The 14685-nt window shown below is 41.0% G+C and overlaps 2 protein-coding genes across 2 annotated transcripts; one reads left to right on the top strand and one right to left on the bottom strand.

Moving 5' to 3' along the window:
* The first annotated feature begins 748 nt into the window (after positions 1–748).
* On the top strand, positions 749–8046 carry LOC311501662 (polyadenylate-binding protein 1A). The gene is made up of 14 exons (XM_084563620.1): positions 749–1472; positions 3559–3752; positions 4178–4293; positions 4766–4905; positions 5015–5109; positions 5208–5345; positions 5665–5760; positions 5898–6264; positions 6358–6468; positions 6567–6712; positions 6817–6901; positions 7095–7225; positions 7408–7507; positions 7653–8046. Exons 1-13 carry the CDS (start codon positions 1280–1282, stop codon positions 7498–7500), a joined length of 1905 nt encoding a protein of 634 aa, XP_084419746.1. The 5' UTR covers positions 749–1279; the 3' UTR covers positions 7501–7507; positions 7653–8046.
* A 73-nt stretch (positions 8047–8119) lies between these two features.
* LOC311501664 (type-4 ice-structuring protein-like) lies at positions 8120–9744 on the bottom strand. The gene is made up of 3 exons (XM_084563625.1): positions 9279–9744; positions 9059–9182; positions 8120–8598 (listed from the first exon to the last, which is right to left on the bottom strand). Exons 1-3 carry the CDS (start codon positions 9325–9327, stop codon positions 8385–8387), a joined length of 387 nt encoding a protein of 128 aa, XP_084419751.1. The 5' UTR covers positions 9328–9744; the 3' UTR covers positions 8120–8384.
* Positions 9745–14685: the final 4941 nt, after the last annotated feature.

Here is a 14685-nt window from a genome sequence, read left to right as displayed (position 1 = left end):
AAGGCATACATTAAAATGCTAAATAAAAGTGGTCAAATGCGACACTAGAGACTGCAGTGTTCTGGTTTGATGGCACTGTAGATGGATGCCTGCTTTTCGCTGACAACACTGCCCTCTGCAGATATTTATGACCACTAATGGTCATGTTGACATGCGCGCATCAGCTTGATAAGAAACGTACACTCTGTTGACCACGTTTGTTAATGAATGGTAATGATTGAGTTACATTGCAGCATAAAAAAGGTGAAGGCCACACATTTGCACACAGACATCAAAAGACAAGTCCTGAATGACCTTTTATCAAACAAGGAATGCCACAATACATAATCGGCGTATATCATTCCCAGTACCAGAGAAAATGTTTGTATTAGCAGTAACTTAAGATCCTGTCAGATATCATCCAATAACCAACTATAGTGTATTCACATGTGTCTTGGGAAAACAGCCTGTTAAGTCATTGCTACTGTAATTAGGATATCCAGCTTCAAAATGATTTAAATATATAAACTTTGCCACACTTTTATCATTAGTGCCACTATTGTGTAACCTGATTTAACAATTGATAGTGACATTGCCACTTTAACAATGCGTCTTTCATGATTTCATCATCATGCGTACAGTTGTGGTCAACGCCTCTTTTTTGCCCCCCCTCCCCACCCTTCATACTTAAAGATGATTGGTCCATTTCGGTGACGCGCCAACTGGTATATAAGACACAACTTCCTGGCCGTTTCCTCCCCCTCAACCCCGGCTGTCAGTGCTGTGTGAGTGCGTGTGTGCTCCTGAGCTTGCTCGGCACACATTCTATAAAAAAATAAAAAAACAAAAAAAAATTCAAAACATAAAAAAGTCTAAAAAATATATTTTTTTTTTCTTTTTGTAACAAGTCGGTGAAGCTGGAGTAGACATTCGAAGACTGGACGGTAACGTACAAGAAGGGGCTGACTAACGTATCGGATTTTTTTTTTTTTTTCAGTCGACGTGTTACTGATTCAAAAAGCGAGGCCAAGTAACGTTAGAATTATCTTTTAGCTTTGTTTTTCAAATTTGACAGTTTTTAATCCAGTTAGAAGTTGACGCTGTCATTTTAGTAGGTTCATCTTTTAAATTTTATTCGAAAACAGTGCAACTGACAAGTCAGCGGTTGTATAACGTTTCCCCATCAGCATTCTGCCCCAAACTGACGTGACGCTCTGACCGTTAGAGAACCAAGCAGTCGTTATCCGAAAACTTTTTCGTTAGGAAAACCAAGCCTTGTCCGTTTACTGCGCCGGCGAAAATGAACCCCAGCGCTCCCAGTTACCCCATGGCCTCCCTGTACGTCGGGGATCTGCACCAAGATGTGACCGAGGCCATGCTGTACGAGAAATTCAGCCCAGCCGGAGCTATCCTCTCGATCCGGGTCTGTAGGGACATGATCACCCGGCGTTCCCTTGGATACGCCTATGTTAACTTCCAACAGCCAGCGGACGGTAAGTCGTTTATTGAAATGCCAACTAAAATGTGTTGAAATAAATGTCAGGTTTTAAATGACAGTCGCTGACATGTGAGAGCTAGCATATTTCTACTACACGTGACTGCGGCCGACATGTTGTTGGTGGGGTCTCCTCGTTTGAACCTCCCAGCAGTGGCGTAGCTGAAAAGCACTGCGTCCGCCCGGCCCGGCCCGGCCCGGCCCGGCCCACCTTAGAAATGTAGCAGCGCACTGTTAGCTGCCAATTCCTTTTTAATCTCTTTTCAGTCAGGACAACACCCCAACTGTTCATCTTGAGTGCTGACAGCAATTTTATTTTTATTTTATTTTTTTAATATTGCTTACCAGTAACATTAGTTGTGGTATAAACTCTTAATTATACGAGTAAAAATGGTACCTCAGCTTCTAAAACTGTTAAAAATATATCAACCCTGTGTGCAACAGAGACTCTGATGTTAACTCCCTCACAAAACATCTTCTGCATACCACTGATAAGAGAAACAGGACTGCATTCTTGTGTTTTTAGGGTGTGTTTTAACTGAACCATGTTCCTTCGAGGTTTTTGGACCAGTGCTCTGTCATTTCATTAGGTACACTCGTGAAAACAAATGCATTATACTATAATAGTTATGCCATTAAATCCTCTCTTTGTGAAGGTTATGGCATTTGTTTGAAGTAACTGAGAGTTCTTGATTCAGTTGTCTTTATCTTTGAGTCTGCTGTTTGTGGTATTACTGCGGTATGTTGCACTGACACGTTTCTATTATTTCGTCAAACCCTATTTTAGTCAATGGTCTTGGCTAATCAGAGTTGAAGAGTTGAATAACCACCATTCTTACACTGTTGCAACATAAGCTGAATATTATAATAACCATGAAGGAGCTGGACTGTTGTATTAGAATGCATTTATTTTTTTCTAGTGTACCTAATGAACTGGCACATATGTGTATAACTCCCTAAAACTTCAGTCCAAGTCACTTTATATGCTGCCAGTGTAGGGCAGTTTGTGTTGAGGAACATTTTAAGCTCTTTAAATTTTAGATTCTTATTATCTAAATGTAAATTCATTCTGCTGCATGACAATTAGACTTAGACTTTATTGATCCACAGGGGAAATTGCTTGGTCACAGTAGCCCAGTTGCACATTAAAAAAAAAAAAACGCTCTTGAAAACCACTAGTAAAACAAAAAAATGGTTGTAAGATGGTTAAAAATAAAAAAGATTTACATATGTATAAATGCGGTAATTACTAGCAGTTACTTACTCACTGATTCAATTTTTTCCACATTATTTCGTATATTTTTTTATATTGGCAAATGTGAAAACTTCCTGCAGTATTTCTCAGGGTAAGGTCTGTGGTGGCCTTTTAGTTTTTTTTTTTTTTTGTTTACATGAATATGTTTTTCTAATATTTGTACTGGTCTCAGTTGGCAAGGCTGTACGGTGTGTTTCCACACCGGGGACGGGTGTTACGTTCAGAGGAAAGTATTTTTGTGTGTGATGGCGTGCGTCTGTTTCAGTCTCTGTTTTAAACCTGTTTGATTACTTTTAAGTCGAGCAGTTTGAATCTACTTCGGCTGCATTTTCATACATCTGACAAACTTAAGATCACGGTTCATATACAGACAACCAGACGTCTCAATGGGTATTTTAGTACTTTGAAAAGCCCTCCTGGAACTTAAAGTCCTGTGTACTTGGAGTAGAAACACAGCTTAGCTGATGTATTTGTGACCAGACGACTCAGTTTGAAATTGGGGAAGTAGATTAATACAGCAACACCCACAACTGTCAAGCTTCCCTGGGGGTAAAAGGCTTAAAGGAAGTTGACACCAGTAGCACTAACAAATGTAAACATGCTTTAACACAATGACAGAGTCCCCTTTTATCTTTTAGAGTGACCCAGTGGAAAAGCTGAACATCTGGTTTTCTGACTCTATTTCTTTTCAGCGCTGAAACCCTCCTCCAAGACTAACCCTGAGGTCACACACACACACGATGGACAACTCCCCCACACCAAGTATCACCTGAAATGTTAAATGCATTAAATAACCCTGTCTCCTCTCCCTGTGTCCCTCTCCTCTTAGCTGAGCGTGCTCTTGACACCATGAACTTTGACGTAATCAAAGGGCGGCCTGTACGCATCATGTGGTCACAGCGCGATCCGTCACTCAGAAAAAGCGGCGTAGGAAACATCTTCATCAAGAATCTTGACAAGTCCATCGACAACAAGGCTCTTTATGACACCTTCTCAGCTTTTGGCAACATCCTGTCATGCAAGGTGAAGCCCCTCCCCTACACAGGATGTGACCTGAAGCAAGGATGGTTATTATGTGGTTTAGCAATTCTTTGTATGCACGGTTTGCATGTGATTGCTTTTGTGGAGTGTGATAATTAACAGATGTTTCACCCAGCAGCTCAAACCATCTCTCTTCTCGCACTAGATACAATTATTAATGCATCATGGTTGGGATCTGTAACTGCAGAAGGCTTTAATAATAAAGAAAAAATAACAGGATCTATGGGGGGGATGGAAAAGAAATATATTCATAGAGCATATGTTATTGAGATTACAAAGTCTCTACATGTCAGTTTTATTTCACAGATAATCTGAGATGTGGTCCGACAGACCGTGCAGGTTTAATATACTGTTACTGCATGTGTGTGTGTGTAGCTTAAAAACAGCATGTGTCTTCTCTCTCCAAGGTGGTTTGTGATGAAAATGGCTCAAAAGGCTACGGCTTTGTGCATTTTGAGACTCAGGAGGCAGCCGAACGAGCCATTGAGAAAATGAATGGCATGCTGCTCAATGACCGAAAAGTGTAAGTGGACGTTTTGACCGGTTTTGAACCGTGTGTGGGTGCATACTAATGTGTGAAGTGTGAAATTAATATTTCACGTGTCTGATGGAGTTTGAAGGTTGTAGGATTGTTCGAACACTTAACAGTTTCAGATAGATAGATAGATAGATGGATACTTTATTAATCCCGAGGGAAATTCAAGCATCCAGTAGCAGTTACAAACATTGAACATAAAATACAAAAGCTATATAAAAAATAGAGAGTGACTAGAAATAAAATGTTTATACAACTATAAACTATGTTAAAAATATAAAGTGACCTGTTGTAGATGATGTTTCTTTGATAAGATGACTCATTGCTTTAACACTGATGCTCGTTCAGTTTAGTTAACGTAAATATACACAATACAACTGATTTTAAAGCTGCGATCTGTAACGCATTTGTTTTTATTTGATGTGTTTTGAAATTTTTCGAAATGTTCCTTTAAACGCAGATTTGTGGGTCGCTTCAAATCTCGCAAAGAACGCGAGGCTGAGCTTGGTGCCCGAGCCAAAGAGTTTACTAATGTTTACATTAAGAACTTTGGTGATGACATGGATGATGAGAAGCTGAGGGAGGTCTTCAATAAATACGGTCAGTCAGGGTGTCCATGTTTCCAACTTCTCTTTAAAATCACTTTACATGCTTTTGTGCCTACATTGTGCAAAGTATGATCATAAAAATAGATCTCTCTGTTGATTAGGAAACGCCATGAGTATCCGGGTTATGACGGACGACACTGGAAAGTCCAGAGGCTTTGGCTTTGTCAGCTTTGAAAGGCATGAGGATGCCCAGAAGGTAAGATTCGAGCCAACAACTTTTTTTTTTTTGTGACAACCACCAAATGTTTGCTATCCTCAGCCACAACGTTGACATTGTTTATTTGATTGCTTCAGGCAGTGGATGAGATGAATGGGAAGGAATTTAACGGCAAACTGATCTACGTCGGCCGCGCCCAGAAGAAGGTGGAGCGACAGACTGAGCTGAAGCGTAAATTTGAACAAATGAAACAAGACCGCATGACTCGTTACCAGGTCAGTTTCTGTATACATGGATGGAAAAACCTCAACGTAATACAATCTGTAAAATGTTTGTTAAAGAGTTGTACTCTTTGCCTGGTCAAGTTGGAGTCTGCAGCTTTGTCAAATTCAGTGCTCCCTCCTCAGTAGGTTGCACTGGCCAAAATGGCTGCAACAGTGACACTGCAGTTCATGGGCCCCACGTTTCTTCACAGTGGGCTCTGGGGATAAATATGTACTGCAGACAGAAACATTAAACAGTTTAGGGAATGTTTCAGTCCATTGAGTTTTCTAAAGAATGCACAAGTTTACTTTAGTTCTACTTTATTTTCAGGGTGTCAATTTGTATGTGAAGAACCTCGATGATGGAATTGATGATGAACGCCTGCGAAAGGAGTTCACGTCATTCGGCACCATAACCAGTGCCAAGGTAGGATATTAGCTTTTTATCTTTGCTCTCTAATAAATAGATGTGTGATTAACTGCCTTTGTTGTGTTTCTGGGGCTCTTTAGAGAACGTACTCTCTGATTAACCTAGGATTTGTATCAATTGACTCTTGCTCTCAGGTGATGATGGAAGGCGGGCGGAGCAAAGGCTTTGGCTTTGTCTGCTTCTCCTCCCCAGAGGAGGCCACCAAAGCTGTGACTGAAATGAATGGACGCATTGTAGCCACCAAGCCGCTGTACGTGGCCCTGGCCCAGAGAAAGGAGGAGCGTCAAGCCCACCTGACCAACCAGTACATGCAGCGCATGGCCAGTGTGCGTGCAGTGCCAAATCCAGTCATCAACCCCTACCAGCCGCCCCCGCCCTCTGGCTACTTCATGGCAGCCATACCTCAGGCCCAGAACCGTGCTGCTTACTACCCAGCTGCCGGCCAGATGGCCCAGCTCCGCCCAAGCCCACGCTGGACCACCCAAGGTGTTCGACCACAGCGTGAGTATTCTGGAGTTGTCCTTTTTAAAAGATAATGAAACGGATTAGCAGTTGTTCTCGAATATTAAACCGCTATGTTATGTGTGTTCATAGATTTCCAGAACATGCCTGGTGCCATGCGTCCCTCAGCACCACGCTCTCAGACCTTCAGTACTATGCGGCCTGCCAATCAGGTGCCCCGCATGATGTCCTCCCAGCGTGTCGGTCAGTCCCAATCAATAGTTACTCTATCTGTAAAGCAATTATATTTCAGTGGTGTCTTTGTGTATCTTGATGTTTCTTTCTCTTTACTCCTTGTGTAGCCCCTCAAACCATGGGACCTCGTCCGGCCTCTGCAGCTGCTGCAGCAGGCGCTCCTGTGCGTGGAGTACCTCAGTACAAGTATGCTGCAGGAGTTCGCAATCCTCAGCAGCACATGGCCACTCAGCCACAAGTCAGCATGCAGCAGGTAGGAAGGCATATTTCTTTGTAAGGCAAGAACTATGGACTTACTCTCCCTTACACGTGAGAGGAAACAAAACGGTGTTTAATTCCCTGTGATCCTCTGTGCAGCCTGCTGTCCATGTTCAGGGACAGGAGCCTCTGACCGCCTCCATGCTGGCTGCTGCTCCACCACAGGAACAGAAGCAGATGCTGGGTAAGAATCAGCAACAGCCACCCAGCACTAAATACTGTATTAACCTGATATGATCACTCATACTCTACCTGTCACTTAGCCTGGTATAGAAACCCTAATTTTCTCTGTACTGTGTACTCTATATAGTATATAAATGGTATTGTTTCAAGCTGTGTACAGAGACTGTGTTAAATACTCCCTGTTATTCCTTTAGGTGAACGTCTTTTCCCACTGATCCAAAACATGCATCCCAGCCTGGCAGGAAAGATCACTGGCATGCTGCTGGAGATTGACAACTCAGAGCTGCTTCATATGCTGGAGTCCCCAGAGTCTCTCCGCTCAAAGGTCAGCACTTAAGTTTGTTAATATTGATGACTTTCAGTGGTTAATTGCCTGAAGAGTTCACCAGGACTTAATCTATGAAGACGTGATGAGTACGTCCTGGTCTTAGTGTAAATGTCATGGAAAACATTCTCAATGGAAAAAGCTTGCGAGTGCTAAGGTTGTGGATATTGTTATCTTTAAAGGTGGATGAGGCAGTGGCTGTGCTACAGGCCCACCAGGCCAAGGAGGCTGCTCAGAAGACGGTGACAAATTCAGCTGGTGTCCCAAGTGTCTGAACTCAAGGTATGACTATTTTTTAACAGAAGAAGACTCCTAGGAATCCTACTTCCGCACAGATTCATATCTGCAGATTTAGCATAAGCCTGGGGTTTTGAGTTCATGTTAACGTAAATCATTCATATCAGTAAATGTATTTTTGTTTTCACAGGAGTGGGGATCCTCGAGACCAGCTTCACCGATGGACAAATTAGTTTCACCATGAAAAAAATAAAAAATACACAAAACAAAGTAAAAAGAAGTTAAATAATATATTAAAAAAAGAAAACAAACAATGGAAACAAGTCTACAACCAGACCTGTGGAAAGAAACAGAAACACCAGGTCTGGTTTGCTGAACTTAAAAAGAAAATACCCAAAAAAAGAGAAAAAGATTAAAATAAAAAACGAGGGGTTTTAGAGGAGAGTTCTGTGAAAAGATAATATTAAAGCCTTTATTTCTGCCGTTTTATCCCTTTTAAATCTTTGAATGTTTGGGCTGTGGAAGCCTGCTATTGTGAAGATTTCCTTGACCTTTGCTTGCTTGAATAAAAGTTAAAATAATAATTATGTGTCTTTCCTTTTTTAAGGATAAACCTGTTCTGTTCTCATAACATCTGTATTTGTAGCTATATTCCCAAATGTGCCAATTGCAATAATCTAGATCTCCAAAATGATTTGCATTGATCCGTCTAAATGCGCTCTCACAAAATGAAGCGGACACTGTGAAGTTTGTTCCACGTTTTTAATTGTGCTTTGGGACAGAGATGATAAATGTCAAACAAGCACTGAAACACATTATCGGCTCCCTGAACCCAGGCCAGCCGTCAAACACAAGTATCTCCATTAACTCAGTCCATGACAGAGAAGATGGCACGCCTGCGTCTCTTGGCACAACCGCTGGTTTACTGGCCGATGGCCTTGGTCTGGTCTGTTATCTTCTGGAAGATGGCCTCCATCTGCTTCTGGAAGTTAACGATCATGGGCTGGACCTGGGCCTGCATGCTGGCAGCCATGGGTTTGATCTGCTCCTCGACGCTGGTGGCGACGCTCTGCATCTGCTGCTGGATCTGAGAAGCCAGGGGCTCCAGCTGGGTTTTCCTGTCCTCGAGGAAGGTCCTGATGGGGCAGAAGATGAACCACAATATATAAAAAAATCAGAATATACAACATCTGACCAGTCTTGGTTTGAACTTTTAGTAATACTTTGATGGTCCCCTGTCTTTGCATGACAAGAAACAACCTCAGTCCCTCAGGTTTTCTAATTATTTACATTTATTTGAGGAAAGATTCAGGATTAAAGATAAAAAATAAGGACTCAGAGGACAAGTTTTGGTATGTAGAAAGTAATTCAACACCATGTTTGGTTAATCTAATGACATGGACTGCTTGACAGTCATGTAGTATATTAAAAATGTGTCTGAAAGTACATTATTTAGTTTAAAAACTAACTTCCCACTGCTGCAAATACTTAGGAGAAGGTGTGATCTAATCTGTGCGGCTCAGAGGAAGGTCAGTCATAGCGGTCGGTGACTAAACCCTGTCCCCACGCATGGAGGTGAGCTCTCGTGGTACTCACTGGGCCTCGCTTGCCAGGTCTCTGGTGCGGATCATCTCAGTCAGCTCCTGAGTCATTCTGGTCTTCATCTCCTCGAAGTACTGACCGAGCTTCTCAAGATCGGCAGCATCCTGGGCGAAGCTTCCTGCGGGTCAGCAAGGCAGAACAGTCTAAATAAATAAGAGGCTTTTTATTGCAGCAACTATTCAACAAGTCTACAGTAAGCTGATCGTAACGCTACCTTGCGCCAGGGCGAGCACAACAACGGCTGCGATGAGGGAGAATTTCATGGCTGCTGACTGAGTAAGACCTGAAAAATAAATCACATTATTCTGAATAAGGATAAAACCATGATGCTGATGAGCTGTATCACACTTTTAGATGTAACCCAACAAGAGGTAACTGCAAATGGTGAGATTTTTAACCACAATAGATGATTATTTAAAACTTCCTGGTAGTTTTAATGTTGAAAAGCAACATGACATGTCCAGTATTGACCTCAGACGATGTTTTATGAAGTTGTTATTTCAGAAGTTGTGCGTGGGAATGCCTCCCGTTGTTTAATCAGAAGAGTCACAGATAAAAACAAGTTTTCTAGGAATCCCACTCATAAAACAAATATTGTTGGACACTGTGCATTTGTCCAAACCCCACACATGCAGTTAATCTTCCTTATCAGTGAACCTCTACGCGCAAACAAGATAAAGTAGGTGATGATTTTCATCACTTTTATGTTCAGAAAGTTGAACTTACACTGTTTTTCTTGCCAATCAAGACATTTTACAGTTAAAATAATGATAACATAGTAAGATAAAAGGTAAAAATAGAAAAGAAAGAGCCATACTTTAGTGCTTCATTCATTCAGTCTCACAGATGTATTCAGATTTAGTAGCTTAGGACATTTATGCAAAAATCTAATGTTACAAATATTAAATAAAACACAGTTTAAAAGCTAACTCCCTTAGACTCACTTTGTATTTAGTTGAAAAACTAAGAATTTTATCACAGCTGTCTTTAACATTATAACATTTCAGAAACTACAACATATGTCTGTAAAAAAAAAAAAGCAAAATTAAGACTTTTTGGGATTCAGGTTTTCATTAAAAAGAAAGTCCTTTCCCATTCAAGAAGAATCAGAGGAATCAGAAATCTGAGACTCACCTGTACTGCAGGACAACGTGGACCTGATGGTGACTGCATGCAGGACTCCCTCTCTTCTTATAGCCCCGGGTCATGATGCAACCCCCGGCGTAACGTGGCCCTGATTGGAGTGACAGTGCTGACCCTTGCTGAATCACCTGCCACTTGGGCGAACTAAAGTCCAACAGTCCCTCTGCTGACTGTCCAGCATGTATCTTATCACACTGATTAAACGAATCACGTAAACATCAGTGACAGCATCATCCCTGCCACAGAGAGGCCACGAGAACTGAATAGCGTCAGCTTCAACGGACGTGATAAGAGATACCTCGGAGATTGTCTTCTTCTACATAGGTTTGGTCAAAAAAAAACGTTGATTCAGTAAAGTTTATTTGTATTATTGCTGCTGTGGAATCAAGCTTTCTTGTTGTCGGTCTTTCTTATTCATCGTGAAATCATAAATTTTCATGTGTGATTTTGGATTTTTGGATTGATGCATTGCTTGTACTGGTGACTCAGTGTTGTTTGTATTAAGAGCTATCATTTGAATGAAATCCTCTCAATATAAGTGGTGGTGTGCTCTGTGTTTTCAGTTTTTCCTTTCTCTAGGAGACGTGAAATCATAGGGGATCAGGTTTATTAATGAATTCTGACCGATAAAAATACACTACTTTGCTCCAGACACAACAGCTGCTTGATGGATTTGTTTTTGGGAGTGCATTTTCATCAAGATCTATAAATTCTTCTCGAGTTCTCTCAATAAAAATAAACTACACGGCTGCTTAATGGACTGGAAAACATTCGTGGTTCCCAGAGGTTACGTCCTGTATCTGTATTAAGAGTTTTTTGGGTTTTTTTCATGACCCATAAATTCTTTTAAAGTCACCTGCTGATGTCTAGACTCAACAGATGCTTAATGGATTCATTGGGAAAAAAAAGTGATACAGACATGCATGGTTCCCAGAGGTTATATCACATGTGTATTTTTAATCAAAATCCATAAATTATTTTCAAGTTCTCTCAGTCCCGACTCAACAGCTCCCGAACAGATGTGTTGGATGAATTTTCAAATTGACACTTATCGTTCCCAGAGGTTGAATCTTAATTTGTGTTATTAGGAAAATGACTCAACGCCTGTGGAGTGGATTGCGGATTGTGAAATATGTTCCCCTCACACTGATTTTTTGAACATGATCCCATGTGTTTTCTTTTCTTTAATTTTCCCAATAAATACTCACAAACAAACTTAATGTGACCTGGCGTGATTAGCTGGGCCTTTTGGGGTTTTATTTACCCTGGTGAAATTAAATCATGAAGATGTATTTCAAGGGAGTAGGACATAAAACTGACTTATCTGGCTGCTTCATAGGAAGAGGCCTTCTATGTCACTCATGTTGATGTAACCCTTGTACCGCAGGTCTGCATACAGCAGGTTGTTATTGCTGCCAATCTATCTTTACAGAGGCCGTAAAGTGATTGATTCTCAACCGCAGTCCACCCGAGTCACCAATAAACAATTCATGCGTCTGAATGGAAACATGTGAGCGGGGCGCGTAAACAACGCGAGCTCTGTTTAATAAAGCGAATCTCCTGGTATCTGGTGGGAAATCCTGAGCTGGAGTTTTAAAAAAAAAAAAAAAGAGAAATTGATTTTGACTGTGAAGCTTTGATCAAAACCAGATGTGGGAATGTGGCCCTTGTTTGCAGCCAGAGATTATTCTCTGTGTCAAGCGTCTGCTGCGGACTCCCCCGGCGGCTTACGTTGTTGCTGGAAGACGTGGTAAATACCTCGGCTTGCGTGAAAATGTCTGTGGCATGAAGAAGCGTTAGGACGTAGAGCAAGGTCAACAGCAAGCGGAGACAAAGAGCTGACAAGGTTGTCAAGCTTACGACTAAGATGAACAGGGCAAAGGAAATAAAATATCACCGTGTAACTTGAAAGCACCGTTATAATGTTCTAGCTGAGCAAGTTAAAACTACTTTAAACAGTTTTCATCAACATATTTTATTTGATTAATTGAGAAAATGTCGTGAATTTGTAACATGAGAGCTGCCAGACGCATGCAGCGGACCAGAAAGTGCCATGTGTTCCTCCAAAGCAGATGTGAATACCACAACAACAATGTCCTGCAATCAAACGACTGCTCAAGAAAAAAAACCATAGATCAGCTAAACATGCACGTTACAGTCTCCGTACTGACTCATCAGTGTGTAAGCTGCATATTTATGGACTTTTCTCCGTTTTTTGTTGGTGCGTTGAACGCTGAGTAATGATACTGACTTTGATCTCCAGCAGATATTTAAAAGAAATCATGTTAGACGTTCGTAGGGAGGAATGAAGTGACTCAGAGACATTTGAATGGCCCCAAAGATCCATTGTGTTTTAAACTTTATCATATATGCCTATGTAAAGTCCGGTTTTAGTCTCTATAGTCTCCTTAAATTGAAATATTTGAGTAAATTACCTTAGAAATGTGGTGTACTTTTGCTTATGTTCCACCGTGTGTTTCTGAAATCAGACACAATAATAGTAATTTGGTCAAAAACACATATTAGATTCAGTAAGTTCAGTATTTAGGTCAGACATCTTAGTGTGGGTCTGCTTTCAAGTCTCCTGCATTAAAGTTGCACTCCTCTGCCTGTTGCTAAAAACACGCAGCCGCTTTGACAAACTAAACTGAACAATACTGGCGTCCAAACGACAGACAGGGATGAATTTAAGCCAGTGAGCCGTCTACCCGGGGTTATTAACTGGTGTAATGAAATGAGAGCACGCCCTCCAGTGAGTCCAGCACTCATTACAATTAAGATATATGACTTCTTCTTTCTGTTGTTTGCGCGCTCTGCAGTAAACACCGCTTTATCTTTCCTTGGCTGCCGGGAGGGCTTCACTGTTTCTCATCACTCTGCCCTAATTCTTCTAAAATTAGTCTTTTAGTGGAAACAGATGATCTCTATTTTAATGCAGATTCAGCTTTGAAAAGATTTATTCAAATGCTCCACAGTTCCTACTCTGGGCCTTTCTGGCTTCATCCCAGACCACAGAAAGAAAGAGAAATTACACAAGATCCAGAAAGTCCTACAGAAAAACACACACACACACAAGGAGGTCTCATTTCCTCCCCAGGTCTTTGTTTTGCTCAAACTTGGTGGTCCGCTATCTCTGAATCGAACCCAGGTACTTCAAACTTGCCTTGTGGTTCACTGTTTGAAAGAAGGGCCTTTTTTTTTTTTTTCTCGTCCTCTTATCGAGTAAACTCAGTTCCTCCACTTGCAAGTTTTAATCACATGCTTGAGGCAGCAGCGCTGGAGCTGTAAACCCACACTGTAGTTGTTCTCTGCTGGTTCCAGAGGAGAACAGAGGAGGCTCAGATTTCTTGGCTTGACTTGTCTCTGACTTTCCACTGCTGCCTTCATGTCCCGCAGAAAATGTAGGAAATAGCACAAAGGTATGCACACGTCTAAATAAAGCATGTACCGCAGAATAAAAATGGGCAAGTTGCAGAGATGTAACACTCATTTTTATTTGTTTTTTCCTCTTTGTTCACTTTTTGTACCATCTGAAGTCATAAATATCAAGTGTACATTTTTATTTTCTAATAAGTAAATCTTTTATGCAGTTTTTAATTGGCAATGAAGATGATATAGCACAAAATACATCACAAATTCTTGCAAACTGGTTGTGTAACTCATTTTTCCTTGCACTTCAGTAAGACTATGTCTGAACAACTGGTGTAAATGATGTAAATAGTGGTGCATGAAAAAATAGAAGCGTCATTTGGCGTACCGTAACCCAACAGCAGCAACTATTTAAGGCCTCAAAAATGCACATAAAGTTGAATAAATAGCTCATGTCAGCAAAAACTCAAGATTACAAAGTTCACGTAATGTTTTGTTGGTTTTCATTAGGTTGAATGTGAACTTAATAATGTGGCAAATCAGCGTAAAAGTCAGTGTTAATATAGTCTGTTGATGTCTTCATGTTGGTTGGTAGCGATATTTCTTTGTTTGGTTAGCTGCTGAGCGGGCCATACAAGCCAGCAGCATTTACTTAGTTCATTTAGATTTTAGGCTAATCTAGCCAGCAGCATTTAGCTAGTTTATATTTCACAAGGTTTGAAGTATCCTCTGCTGCTCTGTGGGATTACAAGCCAGCAGCACTTACTTACTTCATGTAGATTGTAGGTTAACCGTCATATCACATGACCGTAGGTTTGGTAGGGTTTCTCAGTTGGACAGGGCCTCTAAATGTGTTTTGCCTGGGATTTTGGCACAAGGGATTGTAACACCTAATCCTGTGTGTTAATGAATGTTGTTAGTCATTACAAGATTTTGTTCTTGACCTTAGAATTACCCTCACATTGCCTTTACATGACGAGAAGTATTTACAGTATTTAACAATTAGACGCTTGACTAAGATGGTCAAAAATAAAACAGGAAGCAAAGAAGCAAACAGAGAAAGAGTTAGTGTTTTAATTATGGACAGATGCTAAATAAATGTAGTGTAA

The sequence above is a fragment of the Chelon labrosus genome (assembly GCF_963514085.1).
Source record: "Chelon labrosus genome assembly, chromosome: 16".
NCBI classification, from domain to species: domain Eukaryota; kingdom Metazoa; phylum Chordata; class Actinopteri; order Mugiliformes; family Mugilidae; genus Chelon; species Chelon labrosus.
The sequence above is the reverse complement of the archived record's forward strand: the minus strand, read 5'-3'. Positions and strand labels throughout refer to the sequence as shown.